General features: G+C 39.2%; 1 protein-coding gene across 1 annotated transcript; it reads right to left on the bottom strand.

The window, feature by feature from the left end:
• Window positions 1-7469: 7469 nt before the first annotated feature.
• On the bottom strand, window positions 7470-22861 carry LOC138887554 (uncharacterized). Its single transcript, XM_070169313.1, has 4 exons — window positions 22198-22861; window positions 22064-22122; window positions 9918-9973; window positions 7470-7752 (listed from the first exon to the last, which is right to left on the bottom strand). The coding sequence occupies exons 1-4, from the start codon at window positions 22859-22861 to the stop codon at window positions 7470-7472; spliced, it is 1062 nt and encodes a 353-aa protein (XP_070025414.1).
• Between the last annotated feature and the right edge of the window lie 583 nt (window positions 22862-23444).

Raw genomic sequence — 23444 nt, forward strand, 5'->3', positions numbered from 1 at the left:
ATCAAAAGAGAACCATTAGACGGCATGCAAGTGGTTTCTTTTTGAGCGGTGAGTTGTTGTATAAGAGGACCCCGGACCTTAATCTACTAAGATGTGTTGACGCCGAAGAGGCAAGAAGGATCATGCACGAAGTACACGCAGGAGTGTGCGGACCTCACATGAACGGGTATGTTTTAGCAAAGAAAATCCTTCGAGCAGGTTATTACTAGATGACCATGGAAAAGGACTGCTTTAGCTTCGTTCGGAAGTGTCATCAGTGTCAGGTGCACGGTGATTTGATTCATGCCCCTCCCACGGAATTGCATCCCATGTCTGCACCTTGGCCATTTGTTGCCTGGGGCATGGATGTCATTGGTCCGATCGAGCCGAAGGCCTCAAATGGACATAGATTTATACTGGTTGTCATCGACTACTTCACAAAATGGGTAGAGGTTGTCACTCTCAAGTCGGTCACTAAAAAAGATGTAGTGGATTTTGTACATTCAAATCTTATCTGTCGTTTCGGTATTCCTGCAACTATCATCACAGATAACGCAGCGAACTTGAATAGTCACTTGATGGGAGATGTATGCGAGCAGTTTAAAATAACACATAGGAATTCCACTCCTTACCGGCCCAAGGCCAATGGCGTTGTAGAAGCAGCAAACAAGAACATCAAGAAGATTTTGAGGAAGACGATCCAGAGTTCCCGACAGTGGCATGAGCAGTTACCGTTTGCATTGTTGGGATATCGCACTACGGTACGCACGTCAGTAGGGGCAACCCCTTATCTCTTGGTTTATGGGACCGAGGATGTGATACCAGCAGAGGTAGAAATTCCTTCGCTTCGAACCATTGTCGAAGCAGAAATCGAAGACAGAGAGTGGGTTAAAACTTGATTGGAGCAGTTGACTTTGATTGACGAGAAACGAATGGCTGCGGTTTGTCACGGGCAGTTGTACCAACGAAGAATGGCTCGTGCTTACAATAAGAAAGTCCGACCCAGGAATTTCGAAGTGGGTCAACTGGTACTGAGGCACATTCTACCACATCACCAGGAAGCGAAAGGAAAATTTTCTCCAAATTGGAAAGGCCCATACATTATCAGAAAGATATTGCCAAGAGGAGCATTGTATCTAGGTGATATTGAAGGAAATGATCCCGAAACAGCGGTGAATGCGGATGCAGTCAAAAGATACTATGTCTGAATTATACTCCAATGGTCCTGCCACATTTGAAATGATGAAGGTTTTATTCCCACTACCCCAAACATTATCAACTCTCTCTACAAGCCCTTTGAGCCGATTACATTTCTTTGGATATCTTCGGAAAAAAAAACAACAAACAAAACAAAACATTGATCAAAGTTACCTGAACTACGTCTGACTTGATTCCGAAAGGATACGTAGGCAGCCTCTCTCTGAGGTTCAGTCACACCACCAATAAAATCCCATTTACCCTGAAATTGAAGCCGAGGCACACCAAACGGTTTAAAAGTCGTAGTATCATCTACTTTTCTTTACCAAGCACAAGCCCTTTGGATCAATTACCAAAGGTAGGGGGAAGCCAAGAAGTGTCACGAATGGAGGCCGGTACACTCTAAATTGAGAGAAATGAAATGAGAGAGTCTTGTCGGTGAAAACCTTCGGGCACCGCAAGGCGACGGGAGTAGAAAAACCAAATGAGAGAGTTTGTTTAGTAAAAACTCGCAAAAAGTGCTATCAAGCGATGACAGGAAGAGAAATGAGAGAGGTCAACTAGCGAAAACCCGCAAAGGGCGCTGTTGGCCGAAAGGATGACCCCGCCTCAGGAAGTCTCCGCAAAAATTCCACCGGTTTGGAAACACAGATCCATTTTGGTTCGGGAGGAAAGGCAAGTTCATTGAAGGTCAGGCGTCCAGTCCAAAAAGCATGTCATGTCCATTTAAAGTCATGCATATTTCTCTCAGATAAGTCCTTCTTGTCCCGAAAGGGACACTTCTTTTCTGAAATTTGCTTTCCCCGTTCCTTGTTTTACTTTTCTTTGAATTCCTTTCATTTTTTTAACTCCAAGTTCCAGATACACTGGAAAGGATAGGTGGTAGGATTGGTTTCACGGAGTTCCGTTTCGCAAAGGAAAATACCCCGCTTCAGTGGTACGTTTGTCCAAACCCGATGGATCCTGATTTTGACTGCATTCGAAGTAGAGCCACAAAAAAAAATCCCCACAGGGTTTCCCTTTGTACAAATCCCTACAAAGCCTCCCTTTGTAAAAATTCCCCAAAGAGCCTGCCCCAACAAATCCCCAGCAAGTCTGCCACAACAAATCCCCAGCGAGTCTGCCACAACAAATCCCCAACGAGTCCGCTTTGTAAAAAATCCCCACAGAGCCACCTTTAGACAAATCCCCACAAGGGTCCCGCCTTGTACAAATCCCCACAGATTCCCACCAGTAAAAGTTCCCACTCAAAATCCCCAAACAAAATGGGATGGAAGAACCAAAACCTTACGTGGGAAAATCATCACAGAATCTGGAAATGCGAGTCTGAGCAGTCTAAAAGGGTTTCGCCGTTGAGTACAATCGATGGCAGAATTTCTCACCAGAAATGATGACTTAACAAAACAACTGGAACCATCAAGGTCACCGAACCAACCGCCGTTTCCAAACTAACAATTGTTATTTGTTTGAAAAGTTGAAACATGTATGATCCAAGACAACCGTGCAAGAAGCAGGTGTCGCCCAAAGAAGGAAAAGAAATACACAAGTGCGAGAAACAGTTTGGCAATAAGGAATCCGCTCAAAAGGGAACTTTCCACAGAATTCTCTTTTACATTTTACTAAAAAAAAAAAAAAAGGGTCAGTAAGTATCCCCAGAACCTTTTCCATTTAGCCAGCATTAGGGCTCCAACCCTGAACTGAGCATTGTCTGTTAGTCAGCATTAGGGCTCCAACCCTGAACTGAACTTTTTCAATTTGGCCAGCATTAGGGCTCCAACCCTGAACTGAGCATTGTCTGTTAGTCAGCATTAGGGCTCCAACCCTTAACAGAACTTTTTCTATTCAGCCAGCATTAGGGCTCCAACCCTGAACTGAGCATTGTCTGTTAGTCAGCATTAGGGCTCCAACCCTGAACTAAACTTTTTCCATTCAGCCAGCATTAGGGCTCCAACCCTGAACTGAGCATTGTCTGTTAGTCAGCATTAGGGCTCCAACCCTGAACTGAACTTTTTCCATTTGGCCAGCATTAGGGCTCCAACCCTGAACTGAGCATTGTCTGTTAGTCAGCATTAGGGCTCCAACCCTGAACTGAACTTTTTCCATTTGGCCAGCATTAGGGCTCCAACCCTGAACTGAGCATTGTCTGTTAGTCAGCATTAGGGCTCCAACCCTGAACTGAACTTTTTCCATTTAGCCAGCATTAGGGCTCCAACCCTGAACTGAGCATTGTCTGTTAGTCAGCATTAGGGCTCCAACCCTGAACTGAACTTTTTCCATTTAGCCAGCATTAGGGCTCCAACCCTGAACTGAGCATTGTCTGTTAGTCAGCATTAGGGCTCCAACCCTGAACTGAACTTTTTCCATTTAGCTAGCATTAGGGCTCCAACCCTGAACTGAGCATTGTCTGTTAGTCAGCATTAGGGCTCCAACCCTGAACTAAACTTCTTCCATTTAGCCAGCATTAGGGCTCCAACCCTGAACTGAGCATTGTCTGTTAGTCAGCATTAGGGCTCCAACCCTGAACTGAACTTTTTTCATTTAGCCAGCATTAGGGCTCCAACCCTGAACTGAGCATTGTCTGTTAGTCACCATTAGGGCTCCAACCCTGAACTGAACTTTTTCCATTTAGCCAGCATTAGGGCTCCAACCCTGAACTGAGCATTGTCTGTTAGTCAGCATTAGGGCTCCAACCCTGAACTAAACTTTTTCCTTTTGGCCAGCATTAGGGCTCCAACCCTGAACTGAGCATTGTCTGTTAGTCAGCATTAGGGCTCCAACCCTGAACTGAACTTTTTCCTTTTAGCTAGCATTAGGGCTCCAACCCTGAACTGAGCATTGTCTGTTAGTCAGCATTAGGGCTCCAACCCTGAACTGAACTTTTTCCTTTTAGCCAGCATTAGGGCTCCAACCCTGAACTGAGCATTGTCTGTTAGCCAGCATTAGGGCTCCAACCCTGAACTGAGCTTTTTTCATTTAGCCAGCATTAGGGCTCCAACCCTGAACTGAGCATTGTCTGTTAGCCAGCATTAGGGCTCCAACCCTGAACTGAGCTTTTTCTATTTAGCCAGCATTAGGGCTCCAACCCTGAACTGAGCATTGTCTGTTAGCCAGCATTAGGGCTCCAACCCTGAACTGAGCATTTTTTCATTTAGCCAGCATTAGGGCTCCAACCCTGAACTGAGCATTTTACCTTGTGGCAATATTAGGGATCCAATCCCGGAGTTGCATTTTGTAGACAGAAATTTTCCAATCCCTTCATCAATTCTACAAACTTCCTGGCAACTAACCCACGAAATTTTCCTAGTGAAACTGGGGCAGAAAATTTCGTTCGTCTGTTTTTCCCCGCAGGTCTGACCTCGAGGCGCATGGATCGAGACGAGACGACCTACGAAATGAGTCTCAACCCAGAATAGAGAAAAGAAGAAAAGACAAAAAGAAGATGTTCCGATATATTTGAAAAAAAACGAAGGGCGGATCGCTCCAAAATTTGATCAAAGTCCCGAGTTCTGCCAATCCCGTCTCACTCAATATCGCAGAAATAAATAGGCTCCTACAACTTGCAAGCATCAAGATTCGGATCGAAGTCTACAAGCAGAATCAGCTAAGACCCAAGATCAAGTTGCAAAAGAATCATAGATAGGAATCTTGTAACTAGCAGTTGACAAGCATAAGTAGTTAGTTCAGTTTCAATTTTCCTTTGGTTGTAATAAGGCGGTCAGTAAAGCAACAGTGGCAACAACAACAACAGTAACAGCAAGCATTGCAATCCCATGGTAGTCCCAGCTACCAAAGTTTCCCGAACTACATTGACCTGGTTCCTGTTTAGCCCAGGATATGTAGGAAATCTTTGAAGCAAAGATTCGGTCAAATCTTTCAAAATGTGCTTCACACGGAGTATTCCAATAGGCAAAAATCGCTCATATCCGCTCACTTTATCTTTGCACGAAAACTCTTCGTGTTTCCGAACAAAGAGGGGCAGCTGTGAGCACGTGATTTTTGTTTACATGACAATTACTCCAAAAAGAAATCAAAATAATAACAAATGGCCTTGCCATACAATTTTTGGAATTTACGTAGCATTTTTTGTTAGCTATTTGTAGTCTTTGTCCATGTCTATTTAGTCTTATCCAACAAAAATACAAAAAATATATATATGTCGCGTGTGAGGAATTAATCAAACTACAATTTTTTCTTAAAAGGAAAATCATAAAAAATGTGCGTCTTTTATTCTATTTTGTTGTCATTAAGTGATTTTATTTTAATTAAATGTTTAATGTGAGTGATAATGGTTGTTTGAGTATTAATTAATATTGGTATGGTTTTATCTTGATTTTATAATTTAGTTAGGAATTTTTATTTTTATAAGAAGGAAAATATTGGATTTGGGTCAAAATTTCAAATGAAATCAGGCCCAAACCAATACAAATGACCCAGTCCAACCAGGTCCTCTGCAAGACGCTCCAAACGACGCCGTATAGGCATCAACTTTTTGAGCCATTGATTAATTCAGAGGAACGGCCCAGATCAGGCCAATCCTTTACTCAAATGACGCCGTATAAGGCCGTCTAATCTCAACTGTTAAAACCCAATCCCATCCAACGGCCTCAGGTCACCCCCATGAACCCGACCCGTTCAACCCCGGACCAACCCAACCCCTGACATTTGAAACGACACCGTTCCCCACCAGCTGAAAGATCCTGGCCCTTCATCTCGCCTCATCCGACGGCCAGGATCTATCCACTCACTAACTATATAAATCTAAAACCTTACCCCACGCCCCATCCAAACACCCCCCCCCCTTCATCGTCCTCACCACAGACCCAAACCCTTTAGAACCCTAGCCGCCCCTGTGCACCTTCACCGTAAACCCGGCGGCAAGGACACCGGTGACCACCACCTTAACACCCTAGGACCCCCTCAACCCCCTGAACACAAATCCACTAACCATGGGTCTCGAATCCTCCACCACCATCTCAAATCTTCATTTAAAGATTTGAGCCGGACCTTGACCTACACCAAACCACCCCAGATTCACACTAGACAATCCCCTGACCTCCCTCGTGACCAAACCAAGCTTGGTTTGGTCCGAATCTACCCACAAACCCCAAAAACCCAAATCTAAAGAATCGAACCCTAGAACACCAAAATTTGTGGAGTCTGTTTGGATTTAAACGGAAGTTTGGGGTCTAGTAGATCCTAATCAAAGTGTTCTCGTTCGAAAACACCTTGGTTAGGATTTGTCCGACCTCAAATGGGAAAATCAAGCTCGGGCTTGGGTCATCCATGTTAAAACATGTTCTGGTTTGTTCACTGTTTCCTTTTGTTATCTATTTAATGTAGATTAATTTATCAGCATGTTTGTTTAGTTTGTTTGTCTATTTTATTTTGGGATTTCTGTTGTCAGCTTGTTTCCTCGTTTCCATAAGACCTTTTTATTTGGTCGTTTGTTTATTCTGTTATGTTGAATTCGTATAGTAGTATACATATTTCAATGTGTTTAACTTCGTTGAATCAATAAGGCCTGGTTTTCCCCTGTATCGTGCAAAATGGTCAAGAACAGTCTACGCCCTATTTGTGTTTGTTTGATCGATTGTTTGTTCCATGTTATAATTAGTTTAGTCGATTCGATACGTGTCGTCGATTAGTTTCAGCTGTTGAATGGTGACAATTTGATTCATTTTGTTTTGTTTCCTACCGAAACTTTGTTTGAATCCAACTAGGAACTGGTTATAGTTTGGTAGTTGTTTAATTTGAATCAGAAACATTTATGAGTTAGGTTATAGTTTCAGTTCAGTATTGAGTTTTGAATTGATAGCATGTGTATTCTTGGGCAGCATGTGCACTATGGTTCTTTAATAATTAGAGCAAATGGGACAGCATGTGCTGTCAGGCCATATTCAGGCTGCCCATACCCTTGTTTAGTTTAATAAGATGATCAAAAGGGCTGTCAGGGGAATATCATGGGAGGGGTTTTACTTAAGGATTTGAGTGGAAAAACAGCAAAAAAGAGGGGATCTGAATGGTTTTACAGACTGTAAATGGCCTGATACTAGGCTATAAAAGAAGGAGAGTTTCCATTAGTTAAGGACAGACATATATATACCAGATACACACAGACATATAGAGACACAGAGAGATATAGAGACAAGGCATACACACACAGACACAGATACACACACACATACAAAGAGAAGCTGAAACTAGATAGAAACAGTTTTGAATAAGAAAGAGAGGTTTCAGAAATCAGGGAGGGAGATAGAAAAGAAATTCTTGTTTATTTGAAACTGAAAACACTACTGTTCCTCATCCTTTTGTTTGAAATTTAGCATCAAGTTGCTACTAGTTCTGTCGAGATTTAGGATTTTTCTTTGAGTATTTGAAAATTGACAGTGGGTACTGTATCGTCGGTTTATTTGCTTTGGTTCATGTTGCCTGGGATTGTCATTGATGTTGTGTTGCTTTGTCGTTGCTGCTATCTTATTGCTGCTGCTGCTGATTTTCCCTATCTTCTTCTTCTTCTTCTTCTTTGCATTTTCAGCATTCCAGGTACACATTTCGAATCCCACATTGATGTAACTGTTACAGTTGAAAGCATGAAGTGAAAGATGTTGAAGAAGTTTGATTATTTGCTGCAATACTCATGGTATATTGATAGGCTCGTGTAACTTGCTAGTTTGTAATTCAATAGCATAAAATGATAGTTAGTTTACACTTAACTAAAGTTTTAGTCTTTTTTTTATTATGATTCATAGTTGTTTGATTGTGCGAAGGATGCAATTATGCAATTCGTAGAATGCATGAATAGTTGACATAATGATAACTAGATTCCTTTTCAGCTATAATTGTATGCATAGGGTAGAATGCTTCAACCTTATTAAATACAACGCAGTTTTGATTTATTTTAAGTCTTTTTATCGGATCCCGTTAGGCAGTATATAGGACCCCGTTCGAATTCCATTAGTAATAATTTCTAGTAGTTAATTCCCTTAATCTAGTCTAAATAAGTTAGTTAAATTCAACTCAAGAAATATTTGGAGTAAGTTTAGCCTTTCATCAAATTTCACATGCAATCCCCTTTATCAAATTAAAGCATGCTTACCCATGGAATAAGGCACGAAACAATTCCCGTAAATAATTAATCAGATGACTAACAAGAATCCAAGTTAGGCCAAACATGTAACTTAATTAGAATGTATTTTCTTTCTTCCATTTATTTTAGAAAACCAAAAAAATAGGAAATGTAGTTATGCCAAGATTATCCTTTTAAAAACAACGAGACGAGCCTTGCCAAATGAGAGACACAAACTGCGGGGCCCTCATAAGTGTATATATATTGAATACTTAGAATTTGGGATGGACTATTTAGTGAATTTCACTGCCTTCCCTAAATATAATAACGCGTTAGACTCTTTAGGCGCGACTTAATTAAATTACATTCTTAAATTCGGGTGCGCATTTATGTGACCCAAATTCAAATCTCAACGGAGTCGAAATGTGTTAACAACTACGGGTGCATTGATTGTGACGTGGTTCGAGATGCATTTTCACGACGTTGCAATTCTATAAAAAATAAATGATAATAATAAAAGCGGTTTAAACTTAATAAAAGCACATAAGTCACAACATGTATTTAAATCAGATATTTAGCCATTATAACAATTTAAGCGACCGTGCTAGAACCACGGGATTCGAGGGTGCCTAACACCTTCCCTCGGGTCAACAGAATTCCTTACTTAGAATTTCTGGTTCGCAGACTTCATTTGGAAAAGTCGAATATTTTCCTCGATTCGGGATTCAAGATAAACCGGTGACTTGGGACACCAAAAGCCAAACCTTTCCCAAGTGGCGACTCTGAATTAAATAAATAATCTCATTTCGAATATTGTCACTTAAATTGGAAAAACTCCCTCGTGCATCTTACCCTTCGGGGCGGGCGCGCAAAAAGGAGATGTGACAGGATCAATCCTTCCAAATACAAGGTACCAAACATGCTCAAGAAATGTGTGAGAGCCTCTTGGAGTCTAGGGGTAGCAATAGGCATCTCAGGTACCTGGTCCCCAATGTAGATGTTCTCAACTGGTGGCTTCTCCACTGCTTCTCTAGCAGATATTCTAGCTATAGTACGTGCCCCTCCTCTGCCTTTGCCTCTACCTCGGCCCCAACCTTTCACGGCTCTAGCAGGGGGCACGAGTGTCTACTCATCTAATCTGGTAGTGCGTGTGCTCACCATCATTGAGAGAATAAAAATAGAAAAGCTCAAGCTCTAAAATCAATAAATCCACATGAAAAGGAATGAAAGAAGTGAAATTTTCTAATAGTTTTGTAGCCTCTCGAAGATAAATACAGACATCTCCATACCAATCCGCATGAATCTACTAAAATTTCTCGTGACTCGTAGAATCTAGAGCTTTGATACCAACTTGTCATGACCCAAAATCCTCTATAGGAGTTGTGATGGCACCTAGTTTCTAAAACTAGATAAGCCTAACCCTTAACATATATTTAAAATAGTAAAACATGATATGACGTAACAAAGTTTAATATAAATGCATAAAAAAGAGTAATACATGCCACAATGGCAATACTTAACAAAACTCCCCAGATCCAGATAATACATAGTCATGATCTCTTTCTGAATACAAGGGAATATCTCTAAATTCAGTATTGTTTAAAATACATAAACAATATTAATGAAACAAGATGCTGACTCCAAAATCTGCGGTCGGATCATGCAGGGATACCTTAAAGTCTTTGGTGTACCAAAAGCCTCACTACTGCTCAACCTGATCTGAAGTACCTGAATCGGTAAAAAAGTATATAGAAGCATATTATGAGTGCAACACAACAATACTCAATAATATCAAGACTAACCTCGGTAGAGTAGTGACGAGTTTCAAGTCATTTGATACTCACTAGACAATAACTCGTGCAATGAATATAACAAAGAATACTGATAATTGAAATATAACTGAAAACAATAATCATAATCCCTTTAGAACATATAATAACAACTCAGCGTAGTAAAACCCATCTTTGATCAAGAAACATCAAATAGAGGTAAGACATGTGATAAAATGTCAAATACGGCCATTAACTCAAGTAAATGCAAAATGTAAGCTTTCAGATTCAATTATGAGAATAAATTATTAACACCATCTTAACATAATCACAACACCAAGAAAACACCTTGAAATATTACATAACATCATCAAAATGCCACCCATATTATGTCGCATGTGCATATATCAATGGTATGCCACTCTTTTTTTTCCAATGCACATATATCCACCTTTACTTTTCCATGTGGGCAATTCGAGATAATGCCACCCTTATTTCGCCCCACGCCCACAACAATAGACACAATCACACAGCAAAAAACCTCACGTCGACACCCCCAATCAATCCGCTCAGTATGTCTACAAGTGATAGGTACCAGAAAAATAATAATGCCAAGTGCCACAATATCACAACAATGGTACCAAATTTTCCTCAAAGTATAAGTTCACAACTTTCAACAACCATGCACGACGACATAACAAATAATCATAGATGCGGAGAGGGGTTCAATAAACAAAGCATGACTATGGCAAAGTCAAAGAAATGATCATGATCAAATAGTCATAAAGTGATATCATAAGTTTCATATAAAGTTCATTATCAACTTAAGGCATATTAATAGCCTACAGTCTATTCCAGTCAAAACCACACATAGTATCTGTATACACGCTCGTCACATCATGTACACATCACTTATCACATCATAGAAATCAACAATTAAGATTAGAACCTAAGAGGTATTTCCCCCACACAAGGTTAGGCAAGATACTTACCTAAAATGAACCAAATCAGTACTCAAAAAAGTCATTTCCTGCATAAATCAACCTCCACACGGCTCGAATCTAGCCAAAATCATTTAATATCATAAATAAAGGTCATAGGAAATGATTCCAAATAATAAAGATTCGATCTTTAATTAAAATAAAAAAGGTCAACTCAAAAATTCAACCCCCGACATGCACCCCGAAACCTGACTAAACTCATAAATTCTAAACACACATTCCAACTTCAAATCACTAACTCTCACTCTCAAAAATCAAAGAAACAAATCCCCAAATTTCACCTTAAATTATCATAAATTAGGTATAATAATCTATGGGTAATCAATATCTAATATCAAAAGTGAGTGAAGATTACTTACCCCTTCAATTGTGAAGAAAAGCACTCCAAAAATCGTTCTTAGCCGAGCTCCACAACTCCAAATGTGGGAAAAATAACAAAACCCTTCTAATATAAAACTACCCAGCAAAATTGCACTTGAAGTCTACTTAGTCATACCTGCGACACTGCAACTGCAGAAAAACCATCGCATATGCAAAAATGACTAACTTCCCGACTTGCCGCTTTTGCAGGCCCAAGCCGCTTCTGCGGAAAAACCTACGCACCTGCGCATGCGCACCTGTGCACCATGGTCCGCTTATCTGGAATTTCTATGACATCCTCCTCCTTCGCACCTGCTCTCAATTAGCCGCACTTGCAGGAACACATCTGCGGCCAAGCCCCATGCAGATGCAAAAACACTAGAAGCTCACAGTCTTCAGCAATGCCAACAAATCCAAAAATGGTCCAAACTCAATCCGAAACAACCCCAGGGCCTCCAGGACCCTGTCCCATCATTCCAACCAATCCTAAAACGTTATATGGACATACTTGAAGCCTTAAATCACACCAAACAATATCAAAAACACAAACCGTACCTCAATTCAAGCCTAAGGAAACTAATGAAATTTACAAATTCAAAACGTATGCCGAACAAGCTTAAACAACTCGTAGTTACCTCAAATTTTGCATGAAATTCCCAAATGACACAATAGACATATTCCAACTCTCAGAACCAAAATACGAACCCTATACCATCAAAGTCAACTCCCGGTAAAACCTATTAACCTTCCAAACATTCAACTTTTAAACTTTCGCCAAAAATACCATTTGAGCCTAAGGACCTTCAAATCTACATACGGACATACATCTACGTCCAAAATCACCATAAAAAGCTATCGAAACCATCAAAATACTATTACAGAGTCGTCTACACAAAGTCAAACTCCGGTCAACTCTTATAACTTAAGCTTCCAACCTTGGGACTAAGTGTCCCAATTCACTCCAAAGCCTTACAAAACCAAACCAACCAAACAGGCAATTCATGTAATCACAAATAAATATAAGAAAGACATTAAATAGGGGAAACAAGGCCAAAATACTCAAAACGACTAGTTAGATCATTACAAGTCAAAATCTAAAGCGTCTCTGTACTGATAATGGAGGTGAGTACACTTCAAGGGAATTTAAGGAGTATTTTCGAGCCATAGGACCAGACATGAAAAGACAATTTCTGGAAACCCACAACATAATAGTAGCTGAGAGGATGAATCGCACTATTGTTGAGAAGGTGAGAAGCATGCTTAAATGTCTGAATTGTCTAAGTTATTCTAGGTTGAAGTAGTTCAGATAGCCCATTACCTGATCAATCGTAGTCCCTAAGTTCCATTGAAGTTTGATCCTAGAGAGAGTTTAGACCAACAAGTAGGTGTCCTACTCGCATTTTAAGGTGTTCGGTTGCAAAGCTTTTGCATATGTACCAAAAGAGTAGAGAACAAAGTTGGATGGTAAATTTGTTCCCTGCATATACATTGGATATGGAAATAAAGAGTTTGGGTATAGATTCTGAGATCAGGTAAAAAAGAAGGTCATCAAAAACATCTTTTGAGAATATGAAGTTGGAAGTGTTGATGATATATCAGAGAAGGTCAAGAAAGAGAACGGTACAGTCCCTAACCTTATTTCCATTCCTTCTACTTCTAATCATCCCACAATTATAGAAAGTATGAATGGCGATGTTTTCAAGCAGGGAGAGGAACTTGATGAGGCTTTGAGCAAGGGAAGCAACTCAATAATTATATTGAACAAGTGGAATAACTTACTCAGGAAGAAAAGAACAATTTAAACCTTTGAGGAGATTAGAAAGGCAAAAGGTACAATCATCCAAGTACACTTCCTCAGAGTATATCCTTATTAGTGACGAACATGAGCCAATAATTCTTAAGGAGGTATTATCCCATCTAAAATAGGACCAATGAATGAAAGTCATGCAAGAAGAGAAGGAATCTCTACAGGAAAATGGGATGTACAAACTGGTCGAACTTCTAAATGGTAATGAATTGCTCAAGTGCAAGTGAGTCTTTAAACTCAAGAAAGATGAAAATGGCCAGCTGGTCAGGTACAAAACTCGATTCATGGTAAATGGCTTTAAATAGAAGAAATGTATTGATTTCAAGAAAAATAAATTATCAAAATAACTTCTACTCGAATAATTTTGAGCTTAGCAACTAGCCTAGATCTTGATGTGGAGCAGTTAGCTGTGAAAACTATATTTCTTCATGGAGACTTGGAAGATGTGATTTATATGAGAGCATCCAGAAGGATTTGAAGTAGCTAAAAAATATATTGATGTGAAAATTGAATAAGAATCCCTATGGATTGAAGCAGGCACAAAAGCAGTGGTATATGAAGTATGACTCATTCATAAAAAGTCAAACGTACACAAAGACCTTTTCAAATCCATGTGTATACTTCAAAGGATTTGTTGACAAAAACTTTATTATTTTATTGTTGTATATGGATGATATTTTGATCTTAGGATACAACAAAGAGTTGATTGCAAGTTTAAAAGATATTTGTCTAAATCATTTGACATGAAAGACTTGGCTTAGCACAACAAATTTAGGGATGAAGATTATTCGGGAATGAACAAGCAGAAAGTTGTCGCCATAGCAGAAGATGTACATTAAACGTGTACTAGAATGCTTCAACATGAACAGTGTTAAGTCCATTAGTTTACTTCTTGCTAGTCATCTATTAAAGAGCAAGAAGATGTATCTTACAACAAAGCAAGATAAATAGAGCATGGCCAGAGCTCTTTATTCTTCAGCAGTTGAAAGCCTAATGTATGCAATGGTATGCTTTAGATTTGTTATTTCTCATGTTGTTGGTTTTGTTAGAAAGTTCCTTGAAAATTCTGAAAAAGAACATCGGAAAGCAGTCAAGTCGATATGCAGGTAGTTGAGAGGTACTACAGGAGACTGCTTGTATTTTGGAGGATCTAACCCAACCTTGAAGGGTTACATGGATGCTTATATGGCAGATGATCTTGATAATAAAAATCTATTATTGGATACATGTTCATATTTTTAGGAAGAGCTATATCATGATAGTCGAAAATGCAAAATTATTTCGCACTCTATATAACTTAAGCAAAGTATATTGCTGCTATTGAAGTTGTCAAAGAGATGATATGGTTGAAGCGATTCTTTCAAGATATTGGATTGCATTAGAAGGAGTATGTCGTCTAGTATGACAGTCAAAGTGCAATCGATTTGAGCAAGAAGGTCATGTACTATGTAAGAAATAAGCATATCGACATACGTTATCACTGGATTTAAGAAAAGATAGAGGACGAATCTATGCAGGTTTAAGAAGATCCTTACAAGTGAGAATCCTTCAGATATGCTGACCGAGATGGTACCAAGAAATACGTTTGAGTTGTACAAATAACTTGTCGGCAAGCACTCAAACTAGAAACAGGTACGACCTCTTTCAGGTGAATGAGACTGGATGAGAATATTTGTAAGGTATGTTCCATATAATATAGGCATGTGGATAAAATAGGCTTGAGCCTATTGGCCAAAGACTTGGATTTCATTGCTTCTCGGGGGAAATGAAAGATTTTTGAGTTGGAGGATTTTTGGGCTTTTCTCTTGTGCTTTAATTTTGAGCTTGGAGACCAAATAATGTTTCATTTTGTTCATTTCCAAACATTAAGAGCAAAAAGAGTGTAAAGTATCACATACGGGGTGTGAGAAAAATAGAGAGTGTAAATAATATTATAGTAAGGTTGAAATATAAAAATAGGGTTATTTCTTTGAGTAGCGGACATAGAAGTGAGGCTGAATTCACAAGTCATCCCCAAGAAAGGTAGCTTTAATAACCTCTGGTTTGTAATTTCAAGTAATGGAGATATAGACGATGATGTCACATATCGAATTGGAGTTGGGTGGATGAAATAAAGGCTCACTTCTAGGGTTATGTGTGATAAGAAAGTGCCACCAAGACTTAAGGTTAGTTTTACAGAGTGGTGGTTAGACCGACTATCTTGTATATGGCGGAGTGTTGTCCTGTCAAGAATACTCATGTCCAAAAGATGAAAGTAGCAAAAATAAGGATACTGAGATAGATGTATGGACATACCATGAGAGATAAGATTAGGAGTGAAGATATCTTAGACAAGGTGGGAGTGGGCCATGTGGAGGATAAGATGAGGGAAGCAAGGCTGAGATGGTAAGGGCATGTGAAGAGGAGGTACATAGATGTCCCTGTGAGGAGGTGTAAGAGGTTTGCTATGGTGGGGCTGAGGAGATGTAGAGGTTGGACTAAGAAGTATTTGGGAGAGGTGATTAGGCATGACATGACACAATTTCATCTTACTGAAAAAATGACCCTTGATAGGAGGGTGTGGAGGTTGGGAATTATGGTAGAAGGTTAGTATATAGCTGGGGGTGTCTCCTTTGCATGTCGGTAGTATTAGTATTAGTATCGTACTTTCGTAACTTCTTATCCGTAGATTTCTTTTACTATATTTCGGTTCTTTTGCTTCGATTATTATATCTTTTGCCACATTATCACTTTATCTTGTTGTTGTTACTACTTGCTGTGTATGCTTCTTTTTCACTTTTACCTTGAGCCGGGGGTCTATCAGAAACAATCTCTCTACCTTCACAAGGTAGAGGTAAGGTCTGCGTACATTCTACGCTCCCCAGACCCCACTTTGTGGGATTATACCAGGTTTGCTGGTGTTGGTGTTGGTTATTTCTTTGAGTGTTGTAGTAGTCTTTGCAGTATTACTTAGGCCTACAAAGTGTAAAATTCTCTGCTATAGTGATATCGGTTGCTCATCTTAGGGTCATGGTTATTTTCTCTTATTCAGAAGGATTTTTCACGTAAACATATTATTGTCAGGTCCTCTTTTATTCATGTTAAGAACCATATCTTGATGGTATGTTATTATTCCGCTTCTATATCTTAAATATTATTTCCGTGGGTCCTTTATTTGCAATAACTAATGTTTCTAAGGTTTAGTAATGTGTGTTCTTTGTACAATTCGTTGCCTATTCGTACCTAGTTAGTTTGACATTCCGTGGTCATTCGTACCTAGGCTCATCATCAAGAAGGAAAAGAACTTTCACTTGATCAGCTAATTAGGCAATGTTTACCTTGACGATTCAAATTTTCTTTCTCTGTTGGACTAGCTATTCGACTGATCTATGTGAAATTTCAGTGTTAACAACTATACCTAGTAAGTTGACACTTGATAGATCCAGTATACCAAAACTTCACCATGACCAACCACTACTGCTAATGTAATGTGCCACAGCTAGCTCACCCACGAAGCTATATTTATGGTTGAAACTAGCTCAATTGGGGACCATTCCTCAGCATATTTTTGTGGAAAAAAGACCTGCTTATGCTTCATTACTTCACACTTTACTATCTTCTTCTATTTCTGCTACCCAACAACCCCTGCAGTCCTTACAAAAATTGATTTGGTTGCCAAATTTTCTAACAAGCTACTATGTAGACTTATTCCAATTCAGTTAGGCTTAAAAGGACAATGCACAATCGGATTTCTTAATCTTCTTCATTTGTTAGATTGTTTAACATTACCCGAAGATTTTGTCTCGGTATAGTCTAGGCCAGTATATCAGATCGAATTTGAAGGAGAATTATATCAACTCTGAATTAATCGTTCATTGGATTCCATGGTTCAATCGGGCCAAATGGCTTTATATGTCAACATGCATAAGAGTATTTTAGTATCTATTTGTAGATTGTAGGCAGTGAAGTATGTATCGAAAAAATAGAAGGTTTGTTTTTCTTGTTCTCTTTACTTCTTTTCTTTCTATAAACATAGAAAAGAACTTTGCATATGTGAGCTTTGCAGTAATCGTCCTGATAGCAAGAGTATATGCAAATAGATCATCATTATTTTTACTTTGAACATTATATTACTATAATAGTTCTAAAGGTTTATACTATTAACTTGTAACGACTCAACTGGTCATTTTGAGTATTTTAGCCTTGTTTTCCCTATTTGATGCTTTACACATGTGCATTTGTGGTTACATGATTTGCGGGGATGGTTGTATGGGTATCGAGAAGGTTTTGGATTTATTTGGCATTGGTTGGAGGCTTAAGTTGTAAGAGTTGACCGGAATTTGACTTTTATCTAGATGACTCCTGAATGGTTTCCTAGGTTGATTTAGTTCTATTTGGCAAAAGTTGGAAAGTTAAAGGTTTGGAAGGTTGATTGGTTTGACCGAGAGTTGACTTTGATGATATCAAGTTCGAATTGTGGTTCAGGGAGCTGGAATAGGTTCATTGTGTTATTTGAAACTTGCATGCAAAATTTGAGGTCATTTCAAATTGTTTAGGCATGTTTGGCGTAAGTTTTGAATTTGAAAGTTTGGATTAGTTCCTTAGGCTTGAATTGAGGTGTGATTCGTAGTCTTGATGTTCTTTTGTGTGATTTGAGTCCACGAGCAAGTTCGTGTTATGTTTTGGGATTGGTTGGTGTGATTGGACAGGGTCCCGAGGGGCTCGGGTAAGTTTCGGATGGGTTTCTGATCTTTTTCCCTTGTTTTGGACTACAGATTTGTTGATGTTTGGTTTCCTTTATCGCGATCACGGAGAGAATTTGGTGTCCAGCGAGGTTTGTTATTCGTGTTCGCATAGGAGAGATCGCGTTCACGGTGCTTGAGAGGCAGTGTCCTTCACAATCGCAAAGGGAGACCGCGTTCGCGTAGAGGAAGGCTGGTTAGGGGTGATGGCACGCGTTTGTTCTTCGCGATTGCATGTATAAGAACATGTTCCCCTAGGCCCAGCAGGTTGAGCACCGCATTTGCGAAGGTGTCCTCGTGTTCGCGTAGATGGGTCAGCAGCTGGGCGGGGATTTTGCCTTCGCGATTGCGATGTTGGTCTCGCAATCGCGATGTGTACACATGGGCAGATCATTTAAGTATTCCATTTCGAGGGTTTTGGTTTTTTTAATCACATTTTGAGCTATAGAGTTCGGATTTGGGTAATTTTGGAGGGAATTTTCACGATTTTGATTGGGGTAAGTATTTGTTACTCAGATTTGTTTATTATTCATGATTCCAACCTTGATTTTAGCGATTGATTGATAAATCTAAGTGAAGAAATTGGGAATTTAGTAAAAACTTTTCTAACGTAAAAATCTACGATTTGAAGGTCGATTTGAGGTCGGAATTGGATGAAGCACATATATTTGAGCTCGTATTAGAATATGTGTTCAGAATTTTTGAGTTTGGTCGGGTTACAGGGTGCAAGCCCGGGGTTGACTTTTTGAGTTGACTTTATATAATTGAACAAAGATCTTAGCCTTATTGTTTGAGCTTGTTTCCTATGGCCTTTATTGATATTATTAAGTTGTTTTAGTTAGATTTGAGTCGTCCAGAGGTTGATTCACGCGGGAAGGGCTTCTTAGAGTATTGATTTAGCTTGTTTGAGATAAGTATCTTGCCTAACTTTGTGTGAGAGAATTTTCCCTTAGAATTTGGTCTAATTTGCATTACTTGTGCTATGTGAAACGACGTGCACACAAGGTGACGCATGGGTACACGAGCGTATGTGTGGTAATTGTCCGAATTAGACCCTAGGCTATTACTATGCCTTGAATTAGGGTTGTTTGTTATATGAAATATGTTTTATTATTGTTCACTCCCCCCACCCTTATGTTATTGTTATGATTCTTGTCACACCTACTTTTTCTACCCAAAAGGGTATAGGGGAGTCTTTCCAATTAAAGTGACAATAATCGAAACGGATTATTTATTCAAATTCAGAGTCGCCACTTGGGATAATTTATGGTGTCCCAAGTCACCGGTTTAAAATCTCTAATCGAGGAATTTGGACTTTGTATCACAGTCCGTGAAATACAGAAATCCGGGTAAGGGATTCTGTTAACCCGAGAGAAGGTGATAGGAATTCCGAGGATTCCATGGTTTTTGCACGCTCTCTCAACTATTATTAATTGGCCTAATTATCTGATTAATTACACATTTTAAACCTAGGTGCATTTTTAACTTTTCAACGCCTTTTAATGTTTATAGAACAAATCACGATTGTTGTACCCTTGTTTGTTTTGGAACACATCGTAAACCACGCTACATGAAATGCACCTGTGGTTTGCGACATGTTTATTTTATTATGACTATTAGAAGTTGTGGCCGGGTCACATGAAATGTGCACCCGAATACGGAAATTATGTATCACAACTATGTCATGAGAACCGCACCCGTAGCTATGATGATTTATTATTGCGCGCCTAAAGCAAACTACGAGTGTTCGTATTTTAAAACTAATTAGAAATTCAATGTAAGGCTACTAATTATAAATATGCATTGGGTAAATAGGTTGAACTTTAATTATTTTTGGGAAAAGCGTTGGGCCAGTAATAAGCCTATTAGGCTGTCAAAACTTAATGACCAGAAGTGCTGAAATTTGATTGGGCTCGAAATTGGGCCTAGAAGTGAAAGAAAATGAGAGCAGAAACATGTTAAGCCTGGTTTCAACCAGGTTGCCTCATCTGGGCCAATGCTAGGCCCAATTGCTTCTAGCAGGAGGGCCTTCAACGTTAAGGCCCTAATGAGGCCTGATTCCTTCTAATTCATATATGAAAAAAAAACACTACATAAATTCTGAAAATCGAATTACTGAACAACTACATTATAAGCCTTAATTCAATAACATGCCATTAATAATAACCATATAAGCTTAAACCTTAAACTACTCATTAATCGCATTAGTCTTAAAAATGTAACCACTTTAGTAATGCTGGAATTCTAAATAATTAGGCAGAATGTACTCAGCAACCAAACAATGCCTTTTTCGAACATGTATGACATACTAGACGACATTCTCTAACAAACAACCAAATAAGCTACTGGAGTTGTTCACTAACTTGAAATTCTGACACAATACATGCAAAGATGAACTGATTCAAACATTCACACATGAAATTTCCTACTAAGCTACCGACTATCAAGCCGATCTAAAACACTTATACAAAAGCTGAGAAAACTATAAAGCTAAATAACTTGAAAGAACCACATGTAAAACAAAACTGAAATTCAACATTTGAACATTAATTTCATATTACAAATACCTCTTTCAAAGAAAAAGAGCATGCTTGAACTTCAGTGGTCACTCAAAGTCCAAGAGATATCTGGTGACAAAGAGCAAAAATAAAGCAGTGAATCTCTAAGAACAGTAGAAGACAGCAGGAAACCACAACAAAGCAACAACAATATCAAACAACAAAGCTTCAAAATCAAGTCATTTTTAGCTTGAACAACCAGAAATCTGAAACTTTAATGAAAAACAGAAAAGGAGAAGAACAATGGAGCTGGATTTTTTCAGAGGTCTTTTTTAGAGTCTGAAAATCTCTATCTATTGAGTGAGGAGAGCTTCTATATATAATCTAAGAGAGTTGTTGTGTGCCCTCCAAGTCGGGGAATAATACCCTTGAAAACAACCCTCAAAGAGTATCTTTTTTAACAGAACTAGACAGCTGGCCATTTCTAATTGGCTTCAGCATCTTGTACTGGCCAAATAGGGCCAGCTGCCCATGTTCTAGAACCCTCTAATTACGCTATCTGAAATTCCTATTTACCACCTTTCAAATGACCCCTTTAAGTTACTGCTTCGACTCCTTTACCCCTGACAAATTTCAATTAATGCCAAAAATAGCTAAAACAAATACCACTGAACGAAAAACAAACTGACCTAAAGATAATTAGGAAATTAGGCATACTAACCAAATGATTCAGACAACAAAATAGCTAACTACTAATTAAAATTAAACTAAACCATTTAAGAGTTACACTAAGTAGGCATGAATTAAACAAAGTTAATAAACCCTAAAAAAAATTGATTGAACATGACTAAAGATTGAAATAGGGACGACTCTCAAACAAAACAAACAAATTAACGAACTAAAAAGGGTAGGAAATTACTAACTCAAACATGAAAAGAAAAAGAATGGAGAGGACAGTGGTGAGACCTTACCATTTATGAAATAAAAAAAATGCAAGACAGCCTGGGATGCTCTACTCCGCGCTAATTGACCAACAAAGGTCCTTTCCTCCAAGGGATCCGGTGTTGCATGGATTTTGACCGGATGTCCTTGGAAGAAAAGACTCATGAGAGTCCAAACCATGAAGAGGGCATCAGAGACAAGCCTTTGAACTCGAACGTTGAGGAAATAGCGAACTCAAGGGCTTTGAACAAACTGACCGCCTCTTAGATTTGGAATTTCGTGATTTTGTGGGGGTTGTTTGGGGGAAATCAGTAAGGAATTTGGGTTTAGGGGAGTATGAAGGTTATAGGGTGTAAATTTGGGTGGGTTTGGAGACCGGCCGCCACCGTGAGACGATTTTCGGTGGGCGGTGGCTAGGGTTTGTGGGTTGAGGTGGAGAGGAGTTAAGGGCGGCTAGGGTTTATTTTCTTCTTTTTTTTGCTTTACTTTTCCTTATTTTCCATTCTCTCTTTTTCCTTTCTTCATTTTCTTTTTATTTATATTTCTAAACTCTAACTTCCAATTCCAAAAGAGGGGTATGAAAGAAAATAAATAAAGCTCAAAAGGGGTAACAAATGATAAAAGTGTTTAGATAGGTGAATAAAATGCCTTCGTCATTCCAATCTTCGAAACATGCCAAATACAAACAACAAAAGTGCAGACAAACCAAAGAAATCATACATAATATCTCTTGATTGCATCAGAATTGACAGCCATATCTACACGTTTGCCTTCTATATCTATTAAATACAAAGCACTCTTGGACAACACTATTGTTATAATGAACGGCCCCTGCCAATTTGGGGCGAACTTACCTTTAGCTTCAGCCTGATGTGAAAGGATGCATTTCAACACTTGCTGATCCACTTCAAATTTTCGGGGATGCACCTTCTTGTTGTATGCTCTTGCCATCCTCTTCTGATACAATTGACCATGACATAATGCCGCTAGTCTTTTCTCATCAATCAGACTTAACTGCTCTAATCGGGTTTTGACCCACTCATCATCATCAATTTTGGCTTCAGCAACAATTTGAAAGGATGGAATCTCGACCTTCGCGGGTATAATTGCTTCAGTCCCATATACCAACAAATAAGGGGTTATACCTACTGAAGTGCGAACAATAGTGCGATAACCTAACAAAGCGAAAGGCAACTTTTCATGCCATTGCCTAGAACCTTGCACCATCTTACGATGTATCTTTATATTCTTTTTAGCCGGCTCAACTGCTCTATTTGCCTGGCGGCGATACGAAGTGGAATTTTGATGCACAATCTTGAATTCTTGGCATACCTCTTTCATCAGATGACTGTTGATATTAGCAGCGTTATCTGTGATGATTAGCTTGGGGATTTCGAACTGGCAAATGAGATTTGATTGGACAAAATCCACCACTGCCTTCTTGGTCACAGATTTTAAAGTTACAGCTTCAACCCACTTGGTGAAATAATCAATGGCCACCAGAATAAACCTATGCATGTTCGATGCTGCTGGCTCAATTGGTCCAATGACATCTATGCCCAAGCAACAAAGGGCCAAGGTGTGGACATTGTATGCAACTAAGGTGGTGGAGAATGAATCAGATCACCGTGCACCTAGCATTGATGACATTTGCCTACAAAGTTGATGCAATCTCATTCCATGGTGAGCCAATAATACCCTACTCGAAGAATTTTCTTTGCCAAAACATATCCGCTCATATGCGGCTCGCAAACTCTGGAATGAACTTTGGCCATGATGGTCAAAGCTTGATTAACATCTATGCACCTCAGCAACCCAAGATCTAGAGTTCTCTTGTACAAGATTCCCCTGCTCAAGAAAAACCCACTGGCCAAAGTCGAATCATTCTCTTTTGATCACCTGTGGCATGTACCGGATATATCCCCGATTTGATGTACTTCCTGATATCGTGGGACCAAGGTTCACAATAAAGTTCCTCTTCAACCACATTACAATAAGCATGTTGATCACGAACTTGACTATGCAAATGGTCGGCATAAGCCTTATCCGGATGGTGTAAAATTGATGCCAGAGTAGCCAAGGTGTCGACAACCTCATTATG

Source organism: Nicotiana sylvestris, chromosome 3, assembly GCF_000393655.2.
Source record: "Nicotiana sylvestris chromosome 3, ASM39365v2, whole genome shotgun sequence".
NCBI lineage: Eukaryota > Viridiplantae > Streptophyta > Magnoliopsida > Solanales > Solanaceae > Nicotiana > Nicotiana sylvestris.

What these genes read in the sequence shown, in the direction of transcription:
- LOC138887554 (XM_070169313.1), bottom strand. Translation starts at nt 22,861, where the DNA reads ATGCATAGGTTTATTCTGGTGGCCATTGATTATTTCACCAAGTGGGTT. An exon ending in ACATCAGGCTGAAGCTAAAG is followed by an intron (nt 22,123 to 22,197) that starts GTAAGTTCGCCC and finishes TGTATTTAATAG; the next exon opens with ATATAGAAGGCAAACGTGTA. An exon ending in ATGCAATCAAGAGATATTAT is followed by an intron (nt 9,974 to 22,063) that starts GTATGATTTCTT and finishes TTACCGATTCAG; the next exon opens with GTACTTCAGATCAGGTTGAG.